The sequence below is a fragment of the Pelmatolapia mariae genome, linkage group LG4 (genome assembly GCF_036321145.2).
Source record: "Pelmatolapia mariae isolate MD_Pm_ZW linkage group LG4, Pm_UMD_F_2, whole genome shotgun sequence".
Lineage (NCBI taxonomy): Eukaryota > Metazoa > Chordata > Actinopteri > Cichliformes > Cichlidae > Pelmatolapia > Pelmatolapia mariae.
In genome coordinates, this window is record NC_086230.1 from 19,915,347 (window position 1) to 19,943,142 (window position 27,796).

General features: G+C 41.5%; 1 protein-coding gene across 2 annotated transcripts in view; it reads left to right on the forward strand.

Moving 5' to 3' along the window:
- Positions 1-27,796, forward strand: part of prkcab (protein kinase C, alpha, b) — a 119,934-nt gene that overhangs the window by 67,579 nt on the left and 24,559 nt on the right. For both annotated transcript variants that reach the window (XM_063471788.1, XM_063471789.1), the window contains exons 4-5: positions 13,156-13,267; positions 15,060-15,188. In XM_063471788.1, the coding sequence (XP_063327858.1) occupies positions 13,156-13,267; positions 15,060-15,188 (241 nt within the window). The remainder of the gene's footprint in view (positions 1-13,155; positions 13,268-15,059; positions 15,189-27,796) is intronic.

Sequence of the window (27,796 nt, forward strand, 5' to 3'; positions counted from 1 at the left end):
TTGGCTGCTTAAATGTGCAGATAATGACAAAGACAACACAGGTATAAAATATTATTTTTTGGACTAACAGGATAAAGAACTATTACCAAAAACTATTGCATATCTCAGCATAGGGCTGTCCGATATAACGATATATATATCGGATGACGATATAAAAACGTCTATCGTTTCCTATTACGCTATCGTTTTTTGTTTCGTAAAATAAACTGTTTACAGCAATATTTTTTCATCATTTTGATGGTCACTGTAGTGGCTATATTAATTTCTTAAAGTTCTCTCTTTCTCTTATATTTAATATAACAACACTACGGACGGACAAGCGCCTGTTTTTACGTGCTGTCGTTAGCAACAATGATGGTAAAACCATCGCGTGGCTCCGCCGTCCGCTTGTTTGTTTTTCACGTAACACTTTCATAATAAAGCTCAAGATCCTGTTGAGACTTTTCCAAATAATCTGAATCATGTGAAAGAGTATGCAGAGAGTTTACGGATGAGAAGCAAAAAACAGAGACGTCAGGTGCTAAAAAATAAACCTTAGACTCAAACTTCGAAAGAAAACGGTGGCCGTTACAACTTATGTCTAAAAATGTATAGTTTCATGCATCGGTTAAAACACTTGACTCCAGGTAAAGGATGCCCAGCTGAAAACACTTCACGCAAGTCGAGTTAACCAACAGTCACAGGATTTACAGAAAATTTTACATTTTTGTGATTTATATTGTTGTCAGGACGATAAATGTCTTATATCGGGATATGAGATTTTGGTCATATCGCACAGCCCTGTCTCAGCATGGTGTGCAGTGTATCCTTAAGACAATTTGAGGAAACTGGACAAAACAGTGAAGAATATAAAATGTAATGGCAGACCCAAAAAACTAATACAGCAGATGAACAGCACTAGTAAAATCTAGCAACGACATGACACAGGAACCGAGAGATGCATCTGGGTCTCTATTTGATCAAACTACTGAAGTTTCATCAGAAATGGTCTCAGTGAAGAAGCCATTCTTAAGAAAGGGAAACAAGAAGAAAAGGCAAACAAATTACAGAATTCAGTAAAAAGGACTAGATGTTACAGTCCCTGATAATGCATTGCTTTAAATGGAGATAGTCTTGAGGGATGACTGTTATGAGGAAAGGCAGCCCAGACACTTTACCAGTTTGGGACACATCGTCAGTAGTGGACCTTGGATTCATTGGGTGTTTCAGCCATTATCACTAGACACCCTCATCCAAGGAGGCCCTGCCAGGGTTGATCAGGCCCTGGAGTGTGTCACTGGTTTATGTTAACTTGTTATTTCTCTTCTTCTTTCTTCTGTTTAGTTTCCTACAGTTTATTTTCTATTCACTGGAGAACTGGAATGATAAGGTCTTATGGAGTGATGAATTGAATTTGAAATATTTGGTTTAAGTTGTGTTTAGAGGTCAGACGAGAGGTACAACTGTAAAACACTGCAGAGGCTCTGTAATGGTTTAGGGCTCCATTTCAGTCAGTGGTGTTAAGGATCTTCTCAGAATTTATGGAATTATGAATATAGAAAATTATCATTAGCACTATGCAAAACTACCTGGAATGCATCTGATTGGCAACAGCTTCATTTCTCAGCATGTCAGTGATCTCAAACATGCTCCCAATGCAGTAAAGGCATACCTGGATAAAAACACTATCAGTCATGGATTGGCCTCCTCAGAGCCCAGACCTCAACATTACTGAAGCACTGTAGGATTGTAGTCATCAGGGTGTGGTTAACTATGTGATCACCGTGGATAACTGCAGAAATGACAACACTTCCACATAATATAATCTCTGTAATCTGCTTTTTCTTCTCCTCTCCTTTTTATTTTGTCTTTTTTGAAAACAGATTAAGAGTTCCTTAATCAGGAACAGCAATCTAAAGTTTAAATCTGTTTTAGAGGTGCTTAATTTCTACATTATACCTTTTTATAAAAGTATTTTATTGCAGCGCTGCTCTTTCAGATTATATCACCTTGGATAGGTGCATGTAATTAACTGGAGGCTGGGTGTATAATAATGCTATAAAAGTAGACCCGGAAGTATGGGGGAAGACTGGTAATTGCCAGGTTGATGGTCTGTTAATCAGGCTGTTATTTTAAACTCTTCTCACCACATCAATCATCTACAACAAGAAAATGATACCGAAATAGTAATAAAGAAGAAAACATGATGCATATATAGCCTAATACAAACCAACAGTTTTCTTCAGAATTTGTAATCTCACTTTTGAAACAACATCTTTTTTTAACGGATTATGTTTATATGACTGTTCTAGTAATTTCACTGATGTGCACCATAAGCCATATGAGACACTCAAGACTAATAAGTCTTCTCATGGCTTCAGCTAGATATCCAACTGCACAATTCATATTAAAGAATCACTGGAAAGTTGCTCTCATTGCTCTCTGTACCATTCCTCACTAATGAGCTTGTTCACACACTCCCTGTGTGTGTCTGTGTGCCTGCGTGAACGCATGCAGCAGTGCATCCTTTCATGTATGTGAGAACCATGATATACTAATGCTTTTTGATGTTTAATTCTCTAAAAAGACCAGAAAGGCATGTAATCAGAGGAGGCACGCAACAAACGACGCATTGACGAGACGTGTATTATGCTGCCGCTGGAACAGGCAGGCCATGGGGTGAAAACACCCTTACACTCCATCACTTCATATAACATCAGGGAGCTCGGAAATGGCAAAATACTGCAAAATAAAGTCTCCATGAAGCAACCTCGGGGCTAATGTTTTTTTTAAATACAAATATCCTCCAGTATCTGTTTAAAAATTTCCACTTTGGATTGCCTGGCTGTAAATCGGTCTTTAACATAATGCGGCTTACAGAGGGATTGTCTGATAACAATGGTCCAGTAAACACTCAGGAGCTGCAGGTGGAGAGAGAGAGAGATGGAATACCTCTAATTAAATCAGTGATGGATAGAGGTACCTTTACAAGCATGATTTGAAGACACAGATGAACCCAGAGACAGCAAATGCATGCACAGTTGTCACTGTGAGTCTTCTTTGATGGGTGAAACGTTAGCTGGGAGATAATAAAAGCGGCAACATGATAAAGAGCAACTCATTATGCTGTTTTTAAATCAGCAGCGCTTTCTGGTTTTCAGTGACATTTGACAAGTTTTGGGGGATTTTTTCCCCCTTTTATCGCCTGCCCTCCTTCTCTCTAAGTCTTATTCTGCTCGTCTCAAGTAATTTTTCTGCTGTTGATATATCTCGTGTCAGCTCTGCCGCCCTCTGTCCTCTGTCTTCTTTTTCTTTCGTACTGAGTCACAGCTTCATTATTGTTTTTATCAGTGATGACAGATTAGTCCCTGTGATACGATTGATTGCTTGAAGCAAAACCCCACCCCAGGACTCGGGTGGCTGTCAGGGTTTGTATCTGTATAGCTAAGTGTGTGCGTGCTTTATGCATGGGTGAATGAGAAAGCGGGATGAAGTCAGTGTGAACTGGTAGACAAGTTACGGTTTGGTGATCATATTTGACATGACAGTGCTAGAACTGTAATTTAATTTACTCATGATGACTAGAATTCCTAAAAGAACCCATGATGAAGTATATATTTCTCATTCCAAATCTTTATTCCATTTGTTTTAATATGTGGTATGATTCTGGAGAGTTCTGATGACTCTAGAATATGTGTAGGAGCACGGGGAACAGGAAGAGGGAAACTCAACAATGATGCTCTGACAAAGACGAGGGGAAAGACAGGATTATAACACCCTGGAGTGGGAACAAGAGACAGGTGAACGCAATACAGGCTTCAGTCACACAAGCCTAAAGACTGGTCTGCGACTCCTTGGCAACCACTAAAGAGAAGTGTGTTTATCCCCACCGTTTGGCAAGTAGGGGTATACACGTTAAGTAGTAACTTAGATTTCAAAAGGCTCAGCTTTTACTTTGAATGTGAATGGTGTCTGTTTACATTTAGGATCACACTCGTTGAGTAGTTGGCGAGTTTTCCCTGAGAAAGTCGCTAGCAACCTGCAAGCAACCAAAGGTACCAAGGGGGTTCTTGATGCAGCACCTTCTCTGCAGCTGGAACATGCTTTTTTTCCCCCTTCTAGCGACCAGTTGCCGGCTGTTTTCTTGATCTGTGGGACTGAGACCTCCAGTGAAACTCATGTTTGATTTAGACTTTTGCGATGAATCTTCTAGCGTGACGTCGGCCACATGAGCTTATGCAAGCGGCCCACATCATTGTCATTATTATTCATTACATGAATGGCCGACGTTCATGCTTGTGCTGGTGCACTATGTGTTAATTACCTTGTGGTTGTGTCCTGGTGTTTTTTTAAAGTAGTGCCAGACATGATAGAAACAAGTAAAATGTTGGGATTTTTCCCCCCCCCTTTGGGTCCTCGCTTTTTGTCCTTATATTGACGTGATGTTTGCAATTCCTTGGAGGTCCTAGTCGGATTATAATGTGAGGTTTCAGAGGAGTTTGCAATTACAACATACCTAGTGTGCAGATTTAACACAGAAAAGAAAAAAGTGGCAGGAAATGGACGAATTGACTGTCCTAAACAGGCCAGGCACAACAGTGGGCTGCACTGATGTAACGTGTGGTTACATTTCCCAGGAGGTGGCCGTGAGGTTACAGTGCAGGGTTTCAGAGGGGTTTGTGCATGTAGCTTTAACACAGAAGTATAAATCCCCTCTGGCAGACAATCACAGCAGAGGCAAAGGAACAAAAGCAGCAAGTGAAATCAAAACAAGACACAAGAGAAAACTAATCTTTAAAGTAACACTGAGACATGAAGTCAGAGACAGGGGAACCACAGGAAATACTAGAAACACAAACAAATAGTGAACACATATAACGGAGTACAAAATAAATTACACTAAATACATTATAAAAGATAATTCCTGCAAACGTTTTTCATCCCTTGCCTCTCTGGGCTTCCGTACCTTTTAATCCCAGCTTAAAATGTTTTCTTGTGCCTTTGATTCACTTTGACTGTCACTGCGGCTCGTCCCTCTGTGTAAATGCGCTGTGTAATTTACAGAGTTTGTCTGGGCATTGTGTACGCCAGCCAGTTCACTGAAGCCCACGGTGGCTGTGACTGTGGAAAGTCTCAACTCTTGGCCTGGAGATTTGGTATTACTTTGATGCAACAAACCCGCCCACCCACAAACACACTCGCACACAAACGCCGCTCAACTTTATCTTTGCCATCGTTCTCCTTTTTTGTCCATGTGTCTCTCTTTGTCTCCACATATGTAGACATCTGTCTATTTTTTCTTCTATTATTTCTATTTCTATTCATTCTTTTTTTGCGCTGGTTTCTCTCCTTCTTGTTTTTCTGGTACTCGTACCATCATACACACTCTAACAGACAGATGCGCACACAAACACTGAGGCACACTCATTTTAATGCAGTCACAGAGTGCAATAAGCAGTGTGTGCCCTTCACCATCACGGGTCAGACTAGCGCCTGTTCAGCCGAAGCTCTGGGCAGTGTTTGTTTGGACGAGCCTGACAACACTGGTTGTTTTGGGTTCCACTCTACCGGCAGAGAATAACTGATGATTCTCTCAGCTAAAAACAACCCTGCACAGTCCTTTCTTTCACCTGACCTTGAGCTTGGAAGAAAAGGGAGCATTTCATCACGTCTATCTAGCTATGAGATTTCTTCTTCTTGTTCCTTTACTTCTAACCAGACTCTCTTCATAGTTGCACTGCACATGCTTAATTTTATTAAACCTCCTTCTCTCTTTCTCTTAGTTTTTTTTTTCTGCCTGCCTTCAATCTATCACTGCATTTTCTCCAGCCCGTTATCACCATAGCAACTGTACAGTTGTTCACTTTGTTACCCCAGGTGCCTTTTTCCAACACACACACAGGCACTCACACGAGCATGCACAGTCTTGCATAAACACAGTATGATTCTGGTCTTTTAATTTAATTGTAGTTTCATTGTTTTTCTCTGTTGGTGTTTTTGAGGGATTTAATTCCCCCCAGTGATGTCTGGGGACCGTTTTGCTGTTATCTAGTGTGTGATTGTGGAGCGTATAAATACTACAAATAAAGAAAATAAATAAATAAATACTAAAACGATGAACAGAAAAACAGTCCCTGATGGAGCTTTGCTGACTTAAATCATTAAAACATTTCAGTTCTCCAATCTGTTCGTGTTAAAGCGAAGCTCTGACATTCAATTCCGAAGTTTTGCTTCGAGGAGGTTCGTGCTACTTTTCCCAGTAAGAGACCTGTGACTGCAGCGGAGTGCTGAGATCAGACCTGACAGGATAATGGAGTAGGCTGAGGTCACACCTCCTGTCTGGTGAACTTCCTTAACCTCCACAAAGTGTCTCTCTGTTAACCTGGGCCAGGTGAACCTTAAAGAACCTTTTGCTGTTGGTCCCAATTCTCCTGACAAATTTCCCATGGAAGTACTTTTAACTTTAAATTATATAAACACTTAAAAAAAGTTGCCTGTTGATATCACTGTGTCAGATTAGGCAATATGAAAGTCATACGATTCCTGGCAGAGATTCATGGCTGACTACACGCTGCAGCCATCTGGGACTGAGCTGCATCGGACTGACTTTCTTTGTTCCATCTGGCAGCACCACCCTTTTTTAGCCTTGCCATGTTTTCTGACAGCTGAGGATTGGGCAGCACAGTGCTGCGGTGTTTAGCACTGTTGCTTTATAGTAAGAAGATCCTAGGCTTGGATCTGTCAGCTGGCTGGGGCCTTCCTATGTGGAGTTTTGCGTGTTCTCCTTGGGTCTGCTTGAGTTCTCTCTGGGTGCTCTAGCTTCCTTCCACAGTTCAAACACAGGCTTGTTAGGCTGCATTCACTCTGATGGAGAATTGAATTCTGCTGAGGCCGCAGAAAGTGAGTGACCTGGCAACGTGGGTCAAAATGGGTGAGACTAACTTTTCTCAACTTCCAGGCAGAGCGCGGGATACTGTTGATTGACATGTTTAATGGCAGTAAATACATTAGAGGGTTACCCAGGCAACCGTAGTCTAGAATGTCTGCAAGCAAACAGCAGTCGGCTTCAAAGCCCCGAAAAGCGAGTTCCTTCCTTGCTTCCTACATTTGTCTGTATTAGCACTGCAACAGTCTGGCAACCAGCCTCTCACCCTGTGACAGCTGGGGTCGGCTACAGCCCCTCAGTGACCCCCAAACTGGATAAAAAGAAGAAGATGGATGGATGGATGGATGGATTGCTTTATGCTCCACAAAATTAGTTATAGTCACACATGTATGCATGTTTATACATACAACTAGAGTCATTTTGGACACGGCAAATGATGATTGTTTAATAACTGTCCAGCACTGTATTTCATAAATTGGTTAGCAGCTTACACTGAAGAGACACCACTGTCATCCTCTGCTGCTACATGTGCTGCAGACAGTGCCGAGAGTGTTGTAAACAATAGAATCTGAACAGTTCTGCAGAATAAAGTATCGGATATGATTACCCAAAACATCCCGAACTGGAAAAGTGTTTTTTGCCATCCATCCATCCTCTTAAGCACTTATCCAGTTCAAGGTCACGGGGTTGTGAGTCCAGATGTCCAAACGCAAGGGGTGGGGTACACCCTGGACAGGTTGCCAGTCTATCCCAAGGCAGTTTGAAATCACCAATAAGCCTAACATGCATTTGGACTGTGGGAGGAAGCTGGAGTACCCGGAGAGAACCCACACAAGCACGGGGAGAACGTGTAGACTTCACACAGAGAGGCCTCAGCCACCCGGTGGATTCGCAACCCAAATCCTCCTGCTGTGAGGCAACCACTGTTCCACCTTACGTGTGTGTGTATATATGTAGATAGATAGATTATTGTTATTGTTACTTATTGTTACTGTTACCTGTTATGCTCTGAGAAACTCAGCAGCAGCAGAAGCATCTTGACTCACCGCAGCCAAACCTCCCATTTTTAAATCCAGTTCTGTTTGTTAGTATTAATGAGGTTCATCTGATAACACCTTTCCTCAGCACACTGTGTCCTGTATTCAAATGACTGAGAGGGTGTTTGAGGCTAAAAGGATGACCTGTCAAATAGGTTTGATACTTTCAGATGTTTTTATTTTGTGCATTATGCAAGCACGGTTTTGTGAATTTTATTTTCCAGTGCCTGGGCTCTGTGACTAACCTCCTTACATTTTTGACTGTCTCTTGATGAACTGTGAATCATGTTTTTCATAACAGCTTCAACAACAATGAAAACTGAGTAGCAGACAAACAAGTCACCTGTAGAACACCGCTATTGAAAGCTCCGGTCGATGTTGATGTGCAGAAGCATGTTTGCTTCTAAGCGAACAAAGCAAGTACGAATATCTTTCAGTGTTTCTTTCAGCACCTTGGAGTTTCACCCAGCGATGAATGACTTGACACTTTTAAAAGGCCCAGAGGGCCAAAAGGGCCAAAAGCCTCTGTGTAAAGAAACAGCTCAGGGTTGTTTTAATTCATTATTTGCATCACCAGACGGAAAAGATTAGAAAGCGCCGGTTTCATCAGTTAATATTTAGGCAATATTTAATTTTCAGAATTTATACTGGATATAAAATGACACTAATAGAGAATTTGGGAGAGTAAACAAAGAAAAACGGTCCGGTTGAAGCCAGAGAAACAGTTAAACTTTAAAAATAGTGTTATAGACTAATACAGATGAGATCAGAGCCACCACAGCAATTGCTGCTGGTGACTTTTACCACTACATGCAATTTGTTAAGCAGTCTCTGAGTTGACAGACCATGAGAGACGGAAAAAAGCAGCTCGATTCAAAGGTGATGTGGAAACAATGGTCCAGCTGGTGAATAGGGATCCCAAGGCTGAACGGGCCAGTCGAAAAAGCCATGCAGTGCTAACGGCAAAGGTTTCCCTGGGATATTAAGGCTTTGTGCCTCATACTCACATCAAGCAACACGGGCCCTCTGACTCTGGTGGAAAAAATGAAAAACATCCATAACTGTGTGTTCACTCAACCAAACTGTGGATTTTTTTTATTTTTTAAATGTGGCAGCGTGGGCCACAATCAAAAGCTGCCAAGTGTGCTGCCTCTTCAAGTGTTTGTACATTTAAATATTATGCATATTAGTATTTTTGAAACCTAATCACAACAAAGAAAGAAACAACTTGTTGTTCTTTTTCCTTCTTTTTGTAGATCTGAAACATCTGTACAGGAGAGATCCTGCTAATGGTGTTAGCCATGTTCTATGATTCATGATCGTCTCAAACAGTGTGTAATGTGAAATCTCTTGATTTGCATTGGTTTATACTAGTTGGAAAAAAATATACAAATTAGTCACTTTAGCCAAAAGAAGATTTTATCTGCACTTCCATCTTCTGTAATGAACATTTGGTGGTGCTTCTTGATGCATGCTCAATCATCCAGGTAAGTAAAATCCCCAAAAGTTGATTCTGTTCATCTGGACGTAGCGTTTTCAGCATTTCCCCAATCTGTTTATAAGATTGGGGAAACCTGCAGTCAGCTGAGACTGAAGAAGTCACTTGGATGAGTGATGCAACATTTTTCCTACTGAAAACACTACTTCCAGGTGAACAGAATCAACATTTTGGGATCTGGTGGTGCTGTGGATACTGCTAATGTTGGTATCGATCCGATATCAGGGGCTAGTATCGCTGATAACCAGTACCGATACTTTTCAATAACAAAGGCAGCACTGTGTCATGATTTATGAGAATAATCATCAATTTTCAAATTCTAATTATATTTTAATGACCTCTAAATCACTCTGATTAATTCATTTTACATTTATACATTTGCAATAATTAGTAAACATAACAAAAAACACCTTTCAGCTTTTTGTGTATTTTGAAACTGGGTTTTTTCGAGAGCCTGAATGTCAATTCAAGCTCCCCAAAGACCCTGAGTCTGGAAAGGACTGTGGGTCAACTTCTGTTGTTTAAATGTGCTATAGCTATAAATAAAATGGATGTGGCAGTCAACACAAAAATGTTTAGACCTTTTTTCATATCACATGTCTGGAAAAAAAATCAACACAATTCTGTGGACTACAAACAGATTTTAGGGGACAGAAGAAGTATTGATCCCGTTGGGCTACTATCGATCCAATACCGATACCAGCATTGATATAGATTCTATTGATATTTGGCTCTATCTGCCCATCCACATTTGGTGATGTGGCTCTGTTCTGGGAACGCCCCATCCTTTCCCATACTTCTGTTGAACACAAGAGGTGATTAAAGCAGCAGTAGCAAGGGACCCCAAAACAAAAGAGAGCAGACAAGTGATTGGGCGAAGGGGGAGTAGTTGTGGAGGTTGGTTGCAAATTGGTTTTGAGCAGGAGCTCCAGGCCGGTTATGCTACGTGCGCTTAATTTATTCTATTCTAACTTTAAAAGAGGTTTTGGGGCAAGTATGTGGTGATTTTGAGATACTGATGGTGTTATGATGTCTTATATCATCATCTTGCTTATTAGAGATCGCCAGGCAGTTCAAAAGAGAGCCAGAAAGAGAGGGAGAGAGAAATATTGAATTAGTTTGAGCCTGTGCAGGTATTAGATTTTGGTTATGATGTGCATCTGCACTTATCTGTGCGCCTTCACCAGTACATTGTTCGGAATCCAAGGTTACTAAACACATTATGTTTTCACGCCCTGCCTCTTCCTGCAATCCTGAGTTAAAGACTCGGGCTGCAAGTACATGAGAAAAAAATACAATTTTATTACAGCCCTAGCTCCTGAGAGGAGTGGGAGCAAAAGCAAAGAGACAGTGACATAGAGTTAAAGAGAGAAAACCTATAAAATCCTTTAAAGCTTCAGAAAAACCAAGAAACTTCCTGGGCTCACTGTCCACAGATTGCTGGGGAAAGGAGTGAGGAAAAAGCTCGATAAAGACAAAGAAAGGCACAGGAACAGAGAGCAGAGAGATGTGAGCTCTCTTCAGTTGCTGTTTGGGTCCCTGGTGTCTGCAGTTCTCTCAGCAAGTCTCTTTTAGGATAAATTCACTGTTCCAACAATTGAATAATGGAGAGGAAGGAGTGTTCATGCAGCAATAAGTAGGTAAAAATGGTCTGCAAAATACCCGAGAGAAAAGACAGTCGGGACACAAGGGGCCTGACCACGACGCCATCTGTTTTTACGTCTTTTTTTTTTCCTCACAAGAAAAGCCTCGAAGAAAGGCTGGAGGAAAGGGGTAAAAATAGGCAAGCTTACTAAAAGAAGTGCATGTTAATTAGACTTTTCTGGAACCCTCACGCCACTGAGTCATTCCCCTGCCAATCACACCCTAACGGCTCCCTCCTCTTTCACACACAGGCTTTCCTCCGCCCTCCCTCTGCTGTCATCTCTCTCGCGCTCTTCTTCTGTCATTTTCTTGTTTATCTGATTTAGCGTGTTTGTGGAGAAAAGGGCATTTTTCAGTGATGCGGGCCCACTTACTCAGTCAGTGGCCTGGATAATTACACATCCAGCCACTCTGACACATTTCAGAATGATGGAGGCAACGCTGGTGGGGGTTTATCCACCCTCATTTGCAGACCTTTAATTATAGCTATGTTTATTGTGTGGTGACTGTGGAAATTAGCTAACCTGGTGAACACATTGGAAGAAATGTTGATTTAACATGTTGCAAAAAAATTCTTAAGCTGCAATCCATGTTTTTCTAAGATTCTTGTGTCATAGTTCAGCGGTCCCAACCTTTTTTTGCGCCACGGACCGGTTTAATGTCAGACAATATTTTCACGGACCGGCCTTTAAGGTGTCGCGGATAAATACAACAAAATAAAATGATACAACCAAGACAAAATCTGTGGTATTTTGTAAATATAATAATAAATGCGAATTCACTGTGTAATTGTGTAACTTTATTAGCAGCGTCCTCCTGAAATGCGTTAACAACATTGAGAGTAACATCCTCCTTTCTGCCCCTTAATGCTCTCTGGTCGCTATGCTAACGTGTAAATATTTCTTTCAAAATAAGACACACAACTACAACACAGGAAAAGACCCAGGGAAACAGAGTTAGCGATAAAAACCCTGAAAACCATACATTTCACACCCGAGCCTCAACTTTCGCGGCCCGGTACCAAACGACTCACGGACCGGTACGTGGCCTGGAGGCTGAGCATCGCTGTCATAGTTTATCAGAAACTCCAAGCTTGAAAACTTGACATGTACAATGTATTCAATACTGTTGAGGAAGCTGGTTAATATTGTATCTATCCTAGCATCAGTTACATACAGTACTGTCTTGAGCTACCACTGATTTCTTTTTAATTGGGTAGGAAAATGGGAACTGTGTGCAGTGATTTATTGAAACACTGGAAAGCATACAGTGAAACGCAAGCAACAAAAGATTTTATACAATTCTAACAAGCTTGAAAGTTGATATTTGATACGACCACCTTTATTCTTTAACACAGCCTGACTTTCTAGTCAGCGTTCTTGTCATTTCCTTAAGTTGTCTTCAGGAATAGTTTTCCAGGCTTCCTTAAGGCCATTCAAAGCTCTTCTTGGGGGTCGGCTGCCTTTTGTTCTTTTCTCTGTTAAGATGATCCCACACTGCATCAGTAATGTTGAGATCCAGCATCTGGAGAGACCAATCCACGACTAATATGACTGATGTGTTTTTCTATCCATGTATGCTTTTTACTGCATTGGCAGTGTGTTTGGGATCAAACCATTACAAAGCCTACACTGTGTTTTACAGATGGCTGTGGACTCACCCCTCAGGTCCTGTGGCAGCTCTTTGCTGGATTTGTTCTTGTTTCTTAAGAACATGACATACAGACACCGTTCATATGCTGTAGATAAAAACTAAAAACTCAATGAGAATCCCTGTGTTGGTACAGAAATATCATTTTATATCCATCAAACTGTGTTACATTTGCAATTTTTTTTTAACCCTAGCAAAGAAGGTCTTTTTTGTGTTTGAATGATTCATGGGTCAGTGTTAAATGGATTAACAAATACAAAAATACTCTGAAAATGGTCACGGTCAAGGACTGAACTGAAAATAAGTGAAAAAGCAGCCAATGTCCAAAGTAAAACTTTAAACTTTCAAAAACTATTGCTCAAGACCGCTTTGAAAAAGAAAGTCAAAATAAAAAGAAATGAGGGGTGACTCATGACTTTTGCGCTGTAATCATCTTACTGTTTTCTGTCTTTGTTGCCCAGGACCCCAGAAGCAAGCACAAGTTCAAGATTCACACATACGGCAGTCCAACCTTCTGTGACCACTGTGGCTCGCTGCTGTACGGGCTCATCCACCAAGGGATGAAATGTGACAGTGAGTATCACCTTGTTCACATGTGTGCATGTGAGCGTGCAGAGCGCGGCCGTGTCAAACACGCTGTGCCGGTTTACGTCCTAGAGCCGCACCTAATGAGAACAGATGGGAATAGGCTGGTACTGTACTACACTCAGACACATCTGCAGCCCAGGCACAATTCACTATCCTGCCCTGCTGAGTCTTCTGTGTGCTCCCATTCTTTCCACCCACGCTCCTCCTTCAAGTCTTCTTCCTTTTCTTTGCATGTATGACCCCAATCCGGCACCATATTTCCCTCATTTAAAGTCTCCTTTCCCTCCCACTTCTTCCCTTCCTTTCCCCTCCACTGTCCCTGGTATTTTCCTCTGATCACTTACTTCCACACCTCTTTTTCCTTCTCCAACAACAAATTTCTCTTTAGATTCTCCCACTTTTATATCCTTCACTGTACAATTCCTGTTCCCTCCTCCCCCCGTTTCCAAAGCCTCTTCATCCATCACCCTGCCTCATTCTCCCTTCCTCTTGTTCTGTCCATCCATCTGTGGGTCTCTGGTGGTGGCCTCATCACAGATGGTAATGGGAGCACACCAGAACAAATTGATGTGGGGAGGCCATCGCTATTACGAGCTGCTTCCCCATCTCTCGTCTCTCCTTGTCTCCTCTCAGCATGTCAGCCTGACAAGCCTGCCAAGAAGAGGAAGGAAGGGAAGAGAGCAGGAGAGACGGATGGAGGGTTAGATAGGGGAGGACAAAGTGCAGTATATAGAGGGGAAGAAAGGCTGTAAGAAAGTCAGGTGGCACTCTAGCTCATCCCAGGGCGATAATTTAATAATTAAAAACACATTTCTCATCTGCCTTTTTGATTCGTGACAAAGAGCATCTTTAATTATTAGAATCCAGCAGCCTTTGCTCATGTTGTAACATGATTCAGCACATTTCCTACAACATCCAACCCACTGCTAGTCCGCTGAACGGTGATCTCATCTGCTCACAGGGATTATAGCACATCCATGTGGTGATTACTTATTGATGTTAAAGTACTAGACAGCACATTTGAGAAAGCAAGCGGTGCTTTTAATTACTGCTTTTAACCACTTGAAACAGACATTTCTGATTACTCTCTGCAATAAATGTTTTGTCATGTAAGCACAGCATACAGCTCTTTGAGGGGCTCTGTCACTGTGATGCCTAAACACAACATGCTTCAATACTCATAGAGAAACTAATTAATATTTCAGTGGAAATATTCTGACTTACAGAGCTTACAAAAGGTGTCCAAACTTGAGCCTTGTTTAACTGTTTTATCTGAAAGAGCTGCACTGCTTCACTGGCATCCCCTTTGCACTAGTAGAGTAGCTAAGGGCTTTATCTTTGTCAGTATGTGTCTGAAAGTGACACAACTTACTTTCTTGCCAGCATCTATGTAAGCACAGCAAAGCTTAGGATAAAGTTTAACTTACAGTTATTAAATAATCTTGATCTTTTGCTAACTGGAGTAATTCTGTATAGCTTCCTGCTCTGCTTCTCAAAAACGTATTATTTTTGTATATTTTCTTCAGGGGCAGAAGATGTTCTTTACATCAGCATCTTCTTTAGTATATGCAAACACAGTAACTCCTCTTACCCTAAACATTTCTCTTATAAAAGTATTCAACCTCAAAGTCAGCAAGTGTTAAATTAGCATTTAGCAATAACATGAATTGTTGCATGACTGCACGCATAAGTCAAAAAAAAAAAAGCCAAACACAAAGTCCTTTCCAGATGAAGTCAACCCTCTGTATGTTTGTCTCTGTTTCCTGTCTCTTTCAAGCCTGCGACATGAACGTGCACAAACAGTGTGTGGTCAATGTGCCGAGCCTGTGCGGGACGGACCACACTGAGCGCCGGGGTCGCCTGTTCCTCAAGATAGAGGTCAGCGTAGACAGGCTACACGTCACAGGTTGGTTTAAATTATTGTCTGTAAATCACTTTATTGCACAAAAGTACTCAGTCTCAGAGTTATGTTGGATGTATTCATATTTTTAACTTTAATCTACCACATGAAAATGTTACAGCATTTTTCAGGATGTAGGGGAAGTTTAATTAGAAATACACCATCGCTGTAGGGTTGGGAAGTTTAGTTGGAGGACCTCATGCTTAATTTATGCTACCACGGTTATGTCTGTTTATAGAGGTATTTGCCCACACGGAGCCTATGGAGAGGTGCTTGACATACATGATGCTCTGTGTGTTGGTCAAATGCTGATTAGTAAACAAGTTGGTCGGACCAGGAATGGAAGCAGTAACAGAGCTCACCGGGAATGGGAAAAGCAAGAAAAACAAGACATCAAAGATAAAAAAAAAATACAGCATGAAAAATACAGACAGTGGCTGCAGTGACCACTTTTCATTGCTTGTTTTCACTTCAGGTCTTTGTGGCTAGCTGACGGATCAGCAATAGCACAAGCAACAGTTACTGTACCTAGTGACGAGTTGTACCATTTTTTTGACACTGCCCCCATTTGACAACAGCCGCTCACTGCAGGTAGATGGGCAGTCCGAAGCTGCTCATGATTCCCCGCGCACTTCCACTGTTGAACCATAATTTTCCCATTAGACCTCAGTCACACAGGCCTAAACCAGTTATCAAGTTTGACAAGGTTACCGGCAGTTTCTAGAGGTTGTGGAAGATCAAACTCTTCAAGACGTATCCTCAGCAGATAGATGATGTATATGAGTGAAGCATAACCAAGAGGTTAGGACAGTGTACAAGAACATCTGTGTGGAATTTGGGTTGGAAGTCTCCATGTCCCAGTGGGACACGCCAAACTATTTAAGGACTGCAAAGTGAACATCCTGTGGGACTTAAAAGTTCCAGACGTAAAAAAAAACAAAGCTGCTGGCTAACCAACCCGATACAGTGAGAAACATCAGAAGCTGAATAAATGTGGCAAACCCAAACTGACAGCAACATCATACAGTTGAAGGAACAAGTAGGCTTGGGTAATGCTCTAGCATGTTTCTGGAGCATTACAAGTTTCACTCTTAAGAAGCCAGGATGGATAACTCGCAGACCAAGGCCTTTACTGGAAAAAAATTGGAAATCCTCCTTGAAGGTGTTCTATTTTGGGGGAGAAAATGGGGAAAACAAATTTAAAAAATCCCACTAAATTTAAACTACAATGTGGTAAAATTTTAATGTTACAAACGGCTTGTTTTGGTAAAAGTGAAAGCTGCATATTAGGATATGTGATTGGTACTCAGTATTGGTAAATTAGTAATGCAGAATGTTTTATATTTGATAAATGGGTTTCTGTGAGTTTCTACATCATCAGTGTGACTCTCCAGCCCCCGAAACACCTTTAAAAGCCAGATGTAGCAAAAACATATTAATAATCAAATTTAAACAATTAAAACTTAATTTTTTTCACTTCGCAGGTAGTTTCAAAAAATTTGAATTTTCTGGAAAGTATTTCATGATTCACGCTCCACAGGTTTAAGGTTCCTCATTATTTTGTTATTTGTACTGTTAGATAACTGAGTGGTATGAAACCCATTACTTACTTTTAAAAGTTTATTTCTCAGCTGCTTTCTTTGGGCTGTTTCCCATCTATTTTTTTTTCTTTTTTAATAAATTTTGAAAAGTTTTGAAAAAGAAAATTATCCACTGCCACTGGGGCGCAATGAATCTTGCCTTCAACGCCACGCTTTGATGTAATCCGCCTTTGAAGGATGCAATCCTTGAACTGGGACACAAATCTTGTCTGCTATTTCCATCGAGAAAAAGTTATTTTGCGATAATTATCTTTATTGTTTTATTACCCAGCCCTAGCTGTAATATAAAGTGTTACCTGATTCCAAATCACACTATTTGACAGAAGGATTTATTTAAAAACAAAAGGAACTAAATCCTCTTCAATTTTCAAGCCTGTAACTTAATAAAAACTGTGACTTATGTCTAAAAATAATGTAGCGTGCGACTTTGCCAGCATAAAAATCAACTCATTGCTGCTTTTATAGCTGTGTGTTGCAAATGTGTGCGTGTGTGTGTGCGTGTGTGTGTGTGTGTGTGTGTGTGTGTGTGTGTGTGTGTGTGTGTGTGCGTGCGTGCGTGCGTGCGTGCGCGCGCGCGCGCGTGTGTGTGTGTGTGTGTGTGTGTGTGTGTGTGTGTGTGTGTGTTTTCAACACCTCCAAATTATCCTGTCAGTCATAAGCAGCACCTGGAGTGGAGAACTCTCCGGTGTTAAAAACCCTTTGGCAGTGAGAGAAATGACTGCTGGGTCACTTCCACAACCTCTCTCACTGTCACACTCAAACACACACACACACATGCGCACGCACACACATGCAATAGCCGGGCGAGACAGGGGTGGTCAGGGAATATGATTGCTGAGGCCAATAAATAGTTTCTAACTCAGTGGGGCTCAGACAGGAATAACCTGCAGCCACAGCGGGAGCAGAGTGGCAGATGTGATTGACGTGGAAATATATTGCTTTCATAAAAAAGTGTGTGTTCGTTTATAGTGTTCAAAATGGGGGAAAAAATGAGGAATATTCAGCATCAGTCTGACATTGATTGTTCGGTCTGCTTGCAGTGCTTTTCAGTTGTTGTTTTTTTTTTACTTTGCAGTTTATTATTTGGTGTGCTGCACACAACATCCAGTTCTTTTGTGTGTTTTACTGCTTTGATCTGGTGCACCGCACTGACAGCTACATGTCCTCTTTTATGTTCTTGTTTTTCGTCTGTCTGTGAATTTGACTTGTGGGATGGTGACGATGGGCAAACGAGGCAGGCTATTAGCCGTGATGATGACAGCAGGGATCTCGTTGACATGGTTACCTCAGTCTTTTTGGCTAGACGGACACTGCTGAAAGTGAACGCGTTTGCAGAGACTGCGACATAGGTGGCTGCTACCGTGCTGAATTGATAAGCCTTCTTTTTCTTCTGCCTTGCTGTCCTTGATTTTATGCTTACACACGCCACAACACCCACCAGCCTTCCAGTGTTTTTTAAATGTGTTTGTGCCACTTCTCACTGAATGTACCACAGTATGCTCTGCAGCACCTGCTACTGGCATTTGTGGCATTTGATATTTTGATAAAATATAAACTCTGGACTTCTGTGTTTGTTTTCATCATACAGCTGCTCTGTCTGTATTTGTCAGAGCTGCAACATGTGATTATTTCATTAGTCAGTCAGTTAGGTTTGTGCTCAAATCAATCAGACAGAAAGGTCAAGCAGAAAAAGTTGGGACCTGCTACACCTTCCACGGCTCACATGCTTTAGTTTTTTGTTTTTTTTAAAGGTTTTATTTTTGGGAATGTGCATTTAATGTCATTGGCATTGGTGTTACTGTACAGTAGATTAAAGCTATGGATTATTTTCCAGCAATACAATGCATCTGAGGATGGTGGGATTGCACAGCAATACAATGCGGTCCGTCATGGTGAAGAGAGAGCTGAGTGTAAAAGCGAAGCTCTCAATTTACCGGTCAATCTACGTCCCTACCCTCAGCTATTGTCACGAGCTGTGGGTAGTGACTGAAAGAACGAGCTCGTGGATACAAGCGGTGGAAATGGTCTTTATCCGAAGGATGGCTGGACTCTCCCTTAGAGATAGGGTGAGGAATTCAGCCATCCGGGAGGGGCTCAGAGCAGAGCTGCTGCTCCTCCACATCGAAAGAAGGAGCCAGTAGAGGTGGTTCGGGCATCTGATAAGGATGACTCTTGGGCGCCTCCTGGGCGAGGTGTTCCGAGCATGTCCCACCAGGAGGAGGCCCAGGGGCAGACCCAGGACACGCTGGAGAGATTATGTCTCTCGACTGGCCAGGGAACGCCCTGGCGTTCCGCTGGACAAGCTGGAGGAGGTGGCCAGGGAGAGGGAGGTCTGAACTTCTCTGCTTAGGCTGCTGCCCCACGACCCAGCCCCGGATAAGCTGAAGAAAATGGTTGGATGGACGGACAATGCAAACCTATATTTAAAAGGCCATTCAAGTCAAGCAAAATAAGCAAAAAAGCTGTGCTTATACACTCACTAGCTATTTTATTGGATATACCATGGTAGTATTCATGTAAAACTTAGGTAAACTGTGGCTTTTCAGCAATGCTCAGTTGGTACAAAGGGACCCAAAGTCTGCCAAGAACACCAGAATCTAGTGTGGACTTCTGCTGCTGCAACCCTGTGATTTGACTTGGGATTCAGAGGTGCTCTTCTGCATACCTTCATTGTACTGAGTGCCTATTTTAGGTACCATGGCCTACCTATCAGCTGAAAGCAGTTAAAAGCATGCCTCTCTCCCTACCTCTGGCATCAGCACATCATTTTCACCCACAGAACTGCTGCTGACTGGATATTTTCTTTTCTTTTTTCTTTTTTTTGGGGGGGGGAGGGGGGCAATTTCTGTAAAATAGAGATATCTGTGTGGGAAAACCCCATTAAATCAGCAGTTTCTTAAGTACTCAGACCAGCCCATCCTGCACGAACAACCATAACACGTTCAAAGTTACTTCACTCAACTTTTATCCCTTCTTTATGCTGCTCAGTTTGAACTAAAGTAGGTCGACCTGACCACATCTCCATGCTTACATGCATTGACTTGCTGCCATATGATTGGCTGATTAGATAGTTATGTTAACGAGTGGTTAAACATGTGTGCCTGATGAACTGACTAGTGAGTGTATTCAACTTCTATTGACACCCACTCTGAGAACTGGTTATTTAATTTCATAGACAACATTTACTGTTTTCTTGCATACAAGCAAAAACTTATCAAAACTTGAAGGGGGACATTATTCAGACTAAAGTGACTAGTTATTGAAATAGCCATGGTTATATTTTAATGGTCTAATACTGGCTCTGCCCACCTGCCAGCGTACAACAAGCCCAATATTTGCTCTTCTTTTTGATACACATGGGTCTCCATTTGGCTATTCAGCTGTAAAAAGCTTCCACTTTGTTCAACAGAGAGTCATTAACGTCATGTGTCTCCCGCTTGGTGTCAAGCAGACACATACAGTGAGTTCACAGGGGCTTGCTGTAGCTGGAAATGAAAGCCGTTAACATAATAATGTTGATGATTTCAGCTAAATAGAAGATCTTTATCATGAGGTGGAAAGAGCGCTTCTACTGTACCATGAAAGTTTTTAAATCCATAAATATAGATAAGAGTTTTTCATCAAGTGAAATAAAGCTGAAAATGAGACTGATGGGAACGCTGACACACAGCTTTAAGCATGATTGAGAGTTTTCTTTGGTAACAAGTAGATAAAGATCAACACAGGAGGGGCGGGAGAGAAAGTGTGTGCTTTGTGCTGCTTTGTTTTGGGTTGGGTTTTTTTCCCCCCCCTCCCTAATGACAGCGGTCTGAACAGCGAAGGCTCAGCTTGTTCTCTGGCTCCCCTCTGGCTCCCCTCAGACAAGTGGCGGGCCTTTGTGGTTCACCGCACGATGTGAACTTGATTAAATCTTTCCAGCCAAGAAAACAGACAAAGCTCTCGAGGCTCTCTCTCTGTTACCCGCTCCTCTCTGTCTCCTTCTTTCTCTCCTCTATCTTTCCTCCAATATTGACTTTTCGTGTTGTCTTCGCCTACCTGTTCCTTCGAGACCTGGGCTCGCCTCACCCGTCTAGGTTTTCCCCACATCCATTTTCTTCCTCAATAGGACATCATCATAGGACCCTATTTTTTTTTCAGTTGAATGACTACTCATTTCCCTCCATAATCTACATCCTCTCTGTCCTTTCCTCTGCTTTTGTTCTTCATGTCTTTTTTCTCTTATTTTCTCCATCCTTGCTTGTTTCTTTCTTCTTTCCTCTGATTTCATCCTTCATCCTTCTCTTACTCCTCTCCCGAATTGCCGTTTCTTCTCATGAAAGTCACATAAATAACCTATGGGCATGAGCAGACGTTTATTCTGGAGTTTTAAGAAAAGGCAAACATGCAAACGTCCCCTCATGACTTGCCTACACACACACACACATACACACACACACACACACTCAGAGCATCTGAGGATGGCGGATTGCACGGCGGTTTACTCAGGGTGAGATTTTCTACTGCTGACATCTTTGCCTCAGGTTTAAAGCATAGTTGAACACAAATAAATTTTACCCTGCGCTGACACTGCACATAGTGCCACTAGGCTTTTAGTACACTTAAGGGCTTAATATCTAATATTAGGCCTTTTTTTTCTAAGAGGCTTTTGACAAATATGAGGATAACAGTTACATATCTAAGTGTGTCTGATCAGGGCTTTGAATCGTCTGTGGGTGTGTCTTAAATAAATGAACACACTGTAGTGCGGCTGTAACCAAAGATAAGGGCTACAATTAGCGAGACTTCACATTGAGTAGCACTCCTTCCTGAAGTTAAGGGGAAAGCTATCCAAACCTACCTGGCCCCATGTGAAAAAATAAACCTAATGACTGGTTGTGCCGCCCTCAGCAGGAACAATTGCAATCTAGTGTGTGATAACTGGCTGGGAGTTTTCCACATCGCTGTGGAGGACTTTTGGCCCACTCTTCTTTGCAGAACTGTTTTAATTCAGTCACACTTTAGCAGGTTTCTCTAGCATGAACGACCTTTTTAAGATCATGCGGTTGCACTTCAATCAGTCACCCTTTAATGGGACTTATTTTTTTATTTATTTTTTTTAAGCCATTAAGAGGTGGACTTGCCAGTGTGTTTCAGACTTTTGTTCTGCTGCATAACTCAAGTGAGCTTGAACGTCAGGGCACGAACTGACATCATCTCCTTGAGGATTTTCTGTCAGAGAGCAGAATTCTTGGTTCCATCAATTAAAGCAAGTTGTCCCCAATCAGCTAAGCAGCCCCAGGCTACCACACTACCACCACCATGTTTGACTGTTGGTTTGATGCTATTTTTATGAAATACTGTTGTAACTGGACTAAAACCTTACCAAAAGTTCAACTTTTGTCTCATCATGTTCCCAAAAGTCTCTGGGATCATCAAGATGTCTTTTTGGCAAATGTGAGACAAGCCTTTGAGCGCTTTTTGGTCAACAGTGGTTTTCTCATTGGATCCCTCCCATTGATGCCAGTCTCTTTCTTTTTGTTCATGAACTCTGACCTTAACTGAGCCAAGCAAGGCCTGTAGTTCTTTAGATATTGTTTTGGGTTCTTTTGTGACTTCCTGAAAGGGTCGTCGATGTTTTCTTGGCGTAATATTGGTAGGCCGGCCACTCTTGGCCAGCCAAAGTTGTTCCAAGTTTTCACATTTGTGGATAATGGGTCTCACTGTGGTTCATTGGTGTCCCAAAAGAACACATTTGTAACCCTTTCCAGACTGATACATTTCAATGACCTTCTTGAGTTCTTGAGTTTGTTGTGATGGTGGCGTGATGTGTTGCTTTTTGAGATCTTTCAGTCTACCTTATCATACAGGACTATTTCAGCAATTTCTTGGTTCAACAGGTCTGGCAGCAATCAGGCCTGGGTGTAGCTAGTGAAATAAAAAAATAAAGGGTCAATTAGTTTTTCACACAGGGCCAGGCAGATTTGGATAGCTTTTTTCTGTTGATAAATGAAATCCTAATTTTGAAAACTGCCCTTTGAAATCACTCTGGTTATCTTTGTTGAATAATAAAATTAGTTTAATTGAAACATTTAAGTATCATATTTATAAATACGCAAAAAAACTCTGGAATCAGGGCAGATACTTTTCCTCAGATACTGACAGATGTACAGTACAGATACTGAATGTTTGGTAATATTTGATAACACAAATAAAATACAATTATTTTAATATGAAGAGTTTAATGTGTTACTGCAAATGTATGCCTGTCATTTTTGAGAAATCTAGTAGGCCATCTGTTTGTGTGTGAGAGCTTATTAAAATTCAGGGCATTATGTTGAAACACAATTTATACACATGCGAAAGATCTCTCCATGTGTGAAGTCAAAAACTGTCTTATAACTCACTAATGTTCATGTTTGGAAGCATTAAATATGACTATGCTGCTTCATTTTATCATTACCAGAATGTTCATAGTCTAGTTATGGAGGCTTCAGTTATCATAAAGTTTCTATGGCAGATTTAGGCCATTTGAAACTCTTGAAAATAAGGAGTCCTTGATTTCAGAAAGCTGTCGAGAAAATCAGACTTTTTATTCAAAGCTGCTGGTTTAGTCATTTAAATGTCTGTAGCAGGCTAGTTCATTAAGCTCATTTTAGGATTCATTAGGTATTTAAAACACCCGATCAGTCTCTCTGCCCCATTCTGTAGAAAAAAAGGAATAGTTATTTATATAGAAGACACTGGAAAAATGTATTGTAGTGTTCTGATACTGCAGTGTAAATAAAACCTATAATATCCAAAAATGAACCCCAGTGAGCAAGCACTTGGTGATGGTGGGGAGGAAGAACTCCCTTTTTAGACTGAACTCTGAGAGCGAAATACTCTATTGGAATAACATGATACTATGAAGTCTTTAACACAGGATAAGGCCTGCTGTGTTAACACAAAACCAATGAAAAGAATCTAATATGGATGAAATGTTATCTCTTTTTCTCTCCATAAGTATTCTTACTGCAGCCTTTTAGGTAAACTGAAGGCTTTTTGTGAAGCCTTTAGGATAATTGGCTAATAACGAATTATAGTAGTCCAGCCTCTTTTTTTTTTTTTTTTTTTTGGGCATAACTCTTAGACAATGTGTACCTAATTTGGACAATACTGAGCAGATGAAGGAGGCAGTCCTAGAAATTGGTTTAATATTCCTCATAAGTTCCTTGCAGTTTTACTGGAAGCCAAATGTAATCTTGTCCAGAGTAACTGTCTGGTTGACGCTGCTTTCTGAGAGTTTTAGGTTACATTTGTGTCCTAATTCATTTTGTTGTTTAGCACCATGGATAAACCCATGAACATTTATGCAGTGTCCAAACTTTATAGTTTGGTTGTTAAGCTATGATTGGACGTTCACTGATTATGTGCAGGATTTATTGACACTTCCCTTATTGACACCCGTAAACATTTTCAAATGCCCTAATGTTTCATTAGAACTACATTACAGAATATCCTAAACAGTGATTCAATCATTTATGTTGCTCCGCTTGTCCTTCATAAGGACATTACTGCATCCTTCATTACCTAAAATCGGAGGCAAATTAGAAACTACCAGAAGCAGCGAGACTTTGAAACTCGTTAAAGGCAACATCAAAAGTCAAAATCAAGGTTCCACCCTCTTTTGACATGAGGGCGAATTATACTGGTCTGCTAGATAAAATGCAGAATAGCTTGCATGTGATGTGAGTGTCCCTGCACTGACTCTAACAACACTGTAGCTGGTTTTCCAGCAACCTACCCATCACCTTGGTGTGTTTGATGTAAGGACATTGTATTTAATTTGGAGACTAAACATGGAGACAAGACACCAATTTGCTCCATAACCCATAACTCCATTTCTAATCCTAACTGTAACCCTCACTAGTTTGAATTGTGTGAGTACAAACAAACTGATATTTGTCAAAGAAGCTTCGAGTATACTGTATATGTATCATTTGGTGCGATACCGATTTGTTTTTCAAACTGTAAAAGTAATGTCATCAAAGTGCGGTTTCTCTCATTATGCATTCAGTGTGAACAGGTTTGATACTTTGGAGTTGTGATGAGAGATGGAAAGGTATTAATCTCATTGTGTGTGTGAGACGTGCAGTGGGAACTGGCCCTAAAGCCTGTACTTAATGTCCTAAATGCTCTTCCTAAAAGTGACCATGGCCAGAAATAGAACTTTTAAGTTCATTTTGTTTCTCTGTTCCTCTGTTTTCAGATCCCAGGCACTGCACAGCAGGGATCTATCTAGTTCCCATTTGGCCATGCATATTTGCCCCCCCCCCCCCCCAAGATTATCAGGCATTCATTGGTTGCACATGGCATTGTTATGCAACAACACATTTGAATTTCAAAGCTTTTTTTGGGAGAGATTACACTGTTGGCCCACAGCAGCCCTGCATGCACGCACCCCGGGATCCAAATGATATGTCATTTTTAGCTGTGGCACATTTTTATCAAGCTGACATTCAGATACAGGAGATAATGTTAGGGTGGTGCTATTGTTGTTATACATCAAATAATACGCAGGAAATTTGAAACGATTTGCTGGTATCTTTGCATTTGCTGTTTGAGAGATTTTGTCCAACGGCCTTAAGTGCAACAGATAAATTAATTTAAGACTTTTTAGAGAAACGATTGGCACTGGCTAATAGACAGCAGTCATTTTCGAGAAGAAACACTGCAAAACTTCAAAGGCAATGCTAAGGGTTAGTTTTTTTGCTTTGTAGAAGATTTCAGTATCAGGCTTATGTTTGGCTTCTTCACAGAGCATGACAATAGCAGAGAGGTTCCAGTGCTGAAGTTACTTATTGACGCAGATGCTTAATGTAAAATATGTCTGCATAAAAACAAAACGCACACAAACACACCCTAATTATATTAGCAGCTACCTCATAAGGAGTGAGTAGAGGGGAGGACACAGAAGGCAAGCAGCTCTTGTTGTAGCTAAGCAACAACCGACAGCAGAGATAGTCCTTGATCACTGCTGATGATGAGGTTTCATTGTGTGTGTGTGTGTGTGTGTGTGTGTGTGTGTGTGTGTGTGTGTGTGTGTGTGTGTGTGTGTGTGTGTGTGTGTGTGTGTGTAAATTACATACACAGCACATGCGCCACAGGTCTCTCTCACACACACACTTATGTAGAGTCTGTTAAACAGCAGTTTCTGTTTATCCGCACATGGCGTGCGCGCACACACACACGCCTGTGTGCCTGTGCCTAGTTAGGGTGTTTACATGCTTGCCTAAGTTTCTTTGGCGTTGTTTGGTGCCAGCGTTGCCATGGAAGTGACTGATGCCTGTGAGCACAGCCACAGCCAGCAGAGGGGAGGATTTAGATGAGAACGTGGGAGATTGTCCTTCTGCCGCTTGTTTCATTTTGTGTGTGTGTGTCTGTGTGGTGCGTGAGAGACGCAGAGAGAGAGAGAGAGGCGATAAGACAGGAAAGGTGATTACTGTAGCTGAGAATGTGCACTGGACAAAGAGTTAACTATGAGGTTAAAACAACACAACAATGAAAAAGAGAAGAGCTTTTGTCAATGTTTGCAACTCCAAGCAGGAGACCTATACTGCCCTCTACTGCATTAAGCTGGAAGTGCATGAAGCAATAGGAAGTTGATCAGACTGACTGACTGACTCATTGATAGAATGTACTATATTTACCATTGTTTTTAATGATTTGTTTTGTTTTTTTATACATTGTGTTTTTGTTAGCTCACGTTATTCTTCTTTATTTTGGAAGAATTCATTTTGACTGACTGGTTATGTTCCATACCAAATGGGCGAGGCCAGAGGTTGGAAGTCATGAAACATCAAAGGAACAATTTAAGCTTGGATGTAACTGGAAGAGGGTAAATTAATACATGTAATATGTATAGATACATACAGCATATATACGGTTAACTCTAAGCTCTTGGCTTGTGAGCCATGGATAACCAAGTCCCTCCATGGGATGTACCACTGAGTGGTTGAGGCTGTGACTGATATGAAGAAATGGTCAGCCTAAAGGACAACACACACGCTCTGATCAGCACAAGAACAGGCCCCGAGCTCCAGCTCCATAAAGGCTGGAGGAGCCCCAGCACATAGTAGCAGGATCTAAGATGCAAGCTGGGGCTGGGATAGTGTAGACGAACCTCTATGCTGCACATGTATTAGAAGTCCCCAAGTCCAGTGCCAGAGGTGGTTGAGAACAACACTCAGGCTAAGGTCCTGTGGGAATTCAACTTCCAGACAGAGAAGCAGCTGCTGGCCAACAAGCAGACATAGTGGAGACTGAAGAGGAGGAATCCCTGGGATGTGACAGTCCCAGAGAGCAGCAAGATCAGAAAGGAGTACCAGGGGCTGAAGGCACAACATCAGAGATCTCTATTCTTCTTCCCTCCTAAATATTCCACGATCAGTTCTAACTGGTATTATTGCAAAGTGGAAGCATTTAGGAACTCAGCCACAAAGTGACAGGCCACATACAGTTACACAGCAGGCTTGCTGAGTGCTGAGGCACATAGTCCATTAAAAGGCACCAACACTCTGCCGACTCAGTAACTGCCAAGTTCAAAACCTCCTCTTGCGTTAACATCAGCACAGAAGCGGTGCTTCATGGGCGCTTCACGGCCTGGGTTTGTATGGCTGAGCAGCTCCTACACGTGTAATGCATATGCGATCATATAGTGTACAGGATCCAACCAGATGATCACTGAGATCAGGACATTTTTGCTTTAAAATGAATATAGCTGATGTGTATGTGTTAATTGACTTGTCATTTAACTCTATTTCACTAAACTCAAAGCCTTCATTTGTCTTTCTTCCAGAGTTTTTTACTTTTTCACATCCACAAATGTGAAATCCACCAGTGGAACTAGAACGAATAAGTTGTTCTTTTGTTGTTTTTCCAGAGCTGCTTTATCCTGCAGTGTGTCTGATTGCATTTAAATATACAGAGTGGGGAGAGTGGAGCTGAAAAACGTTATTTTACAGGATCAGTGGGATCCTGTTTCTGCTTTCCATC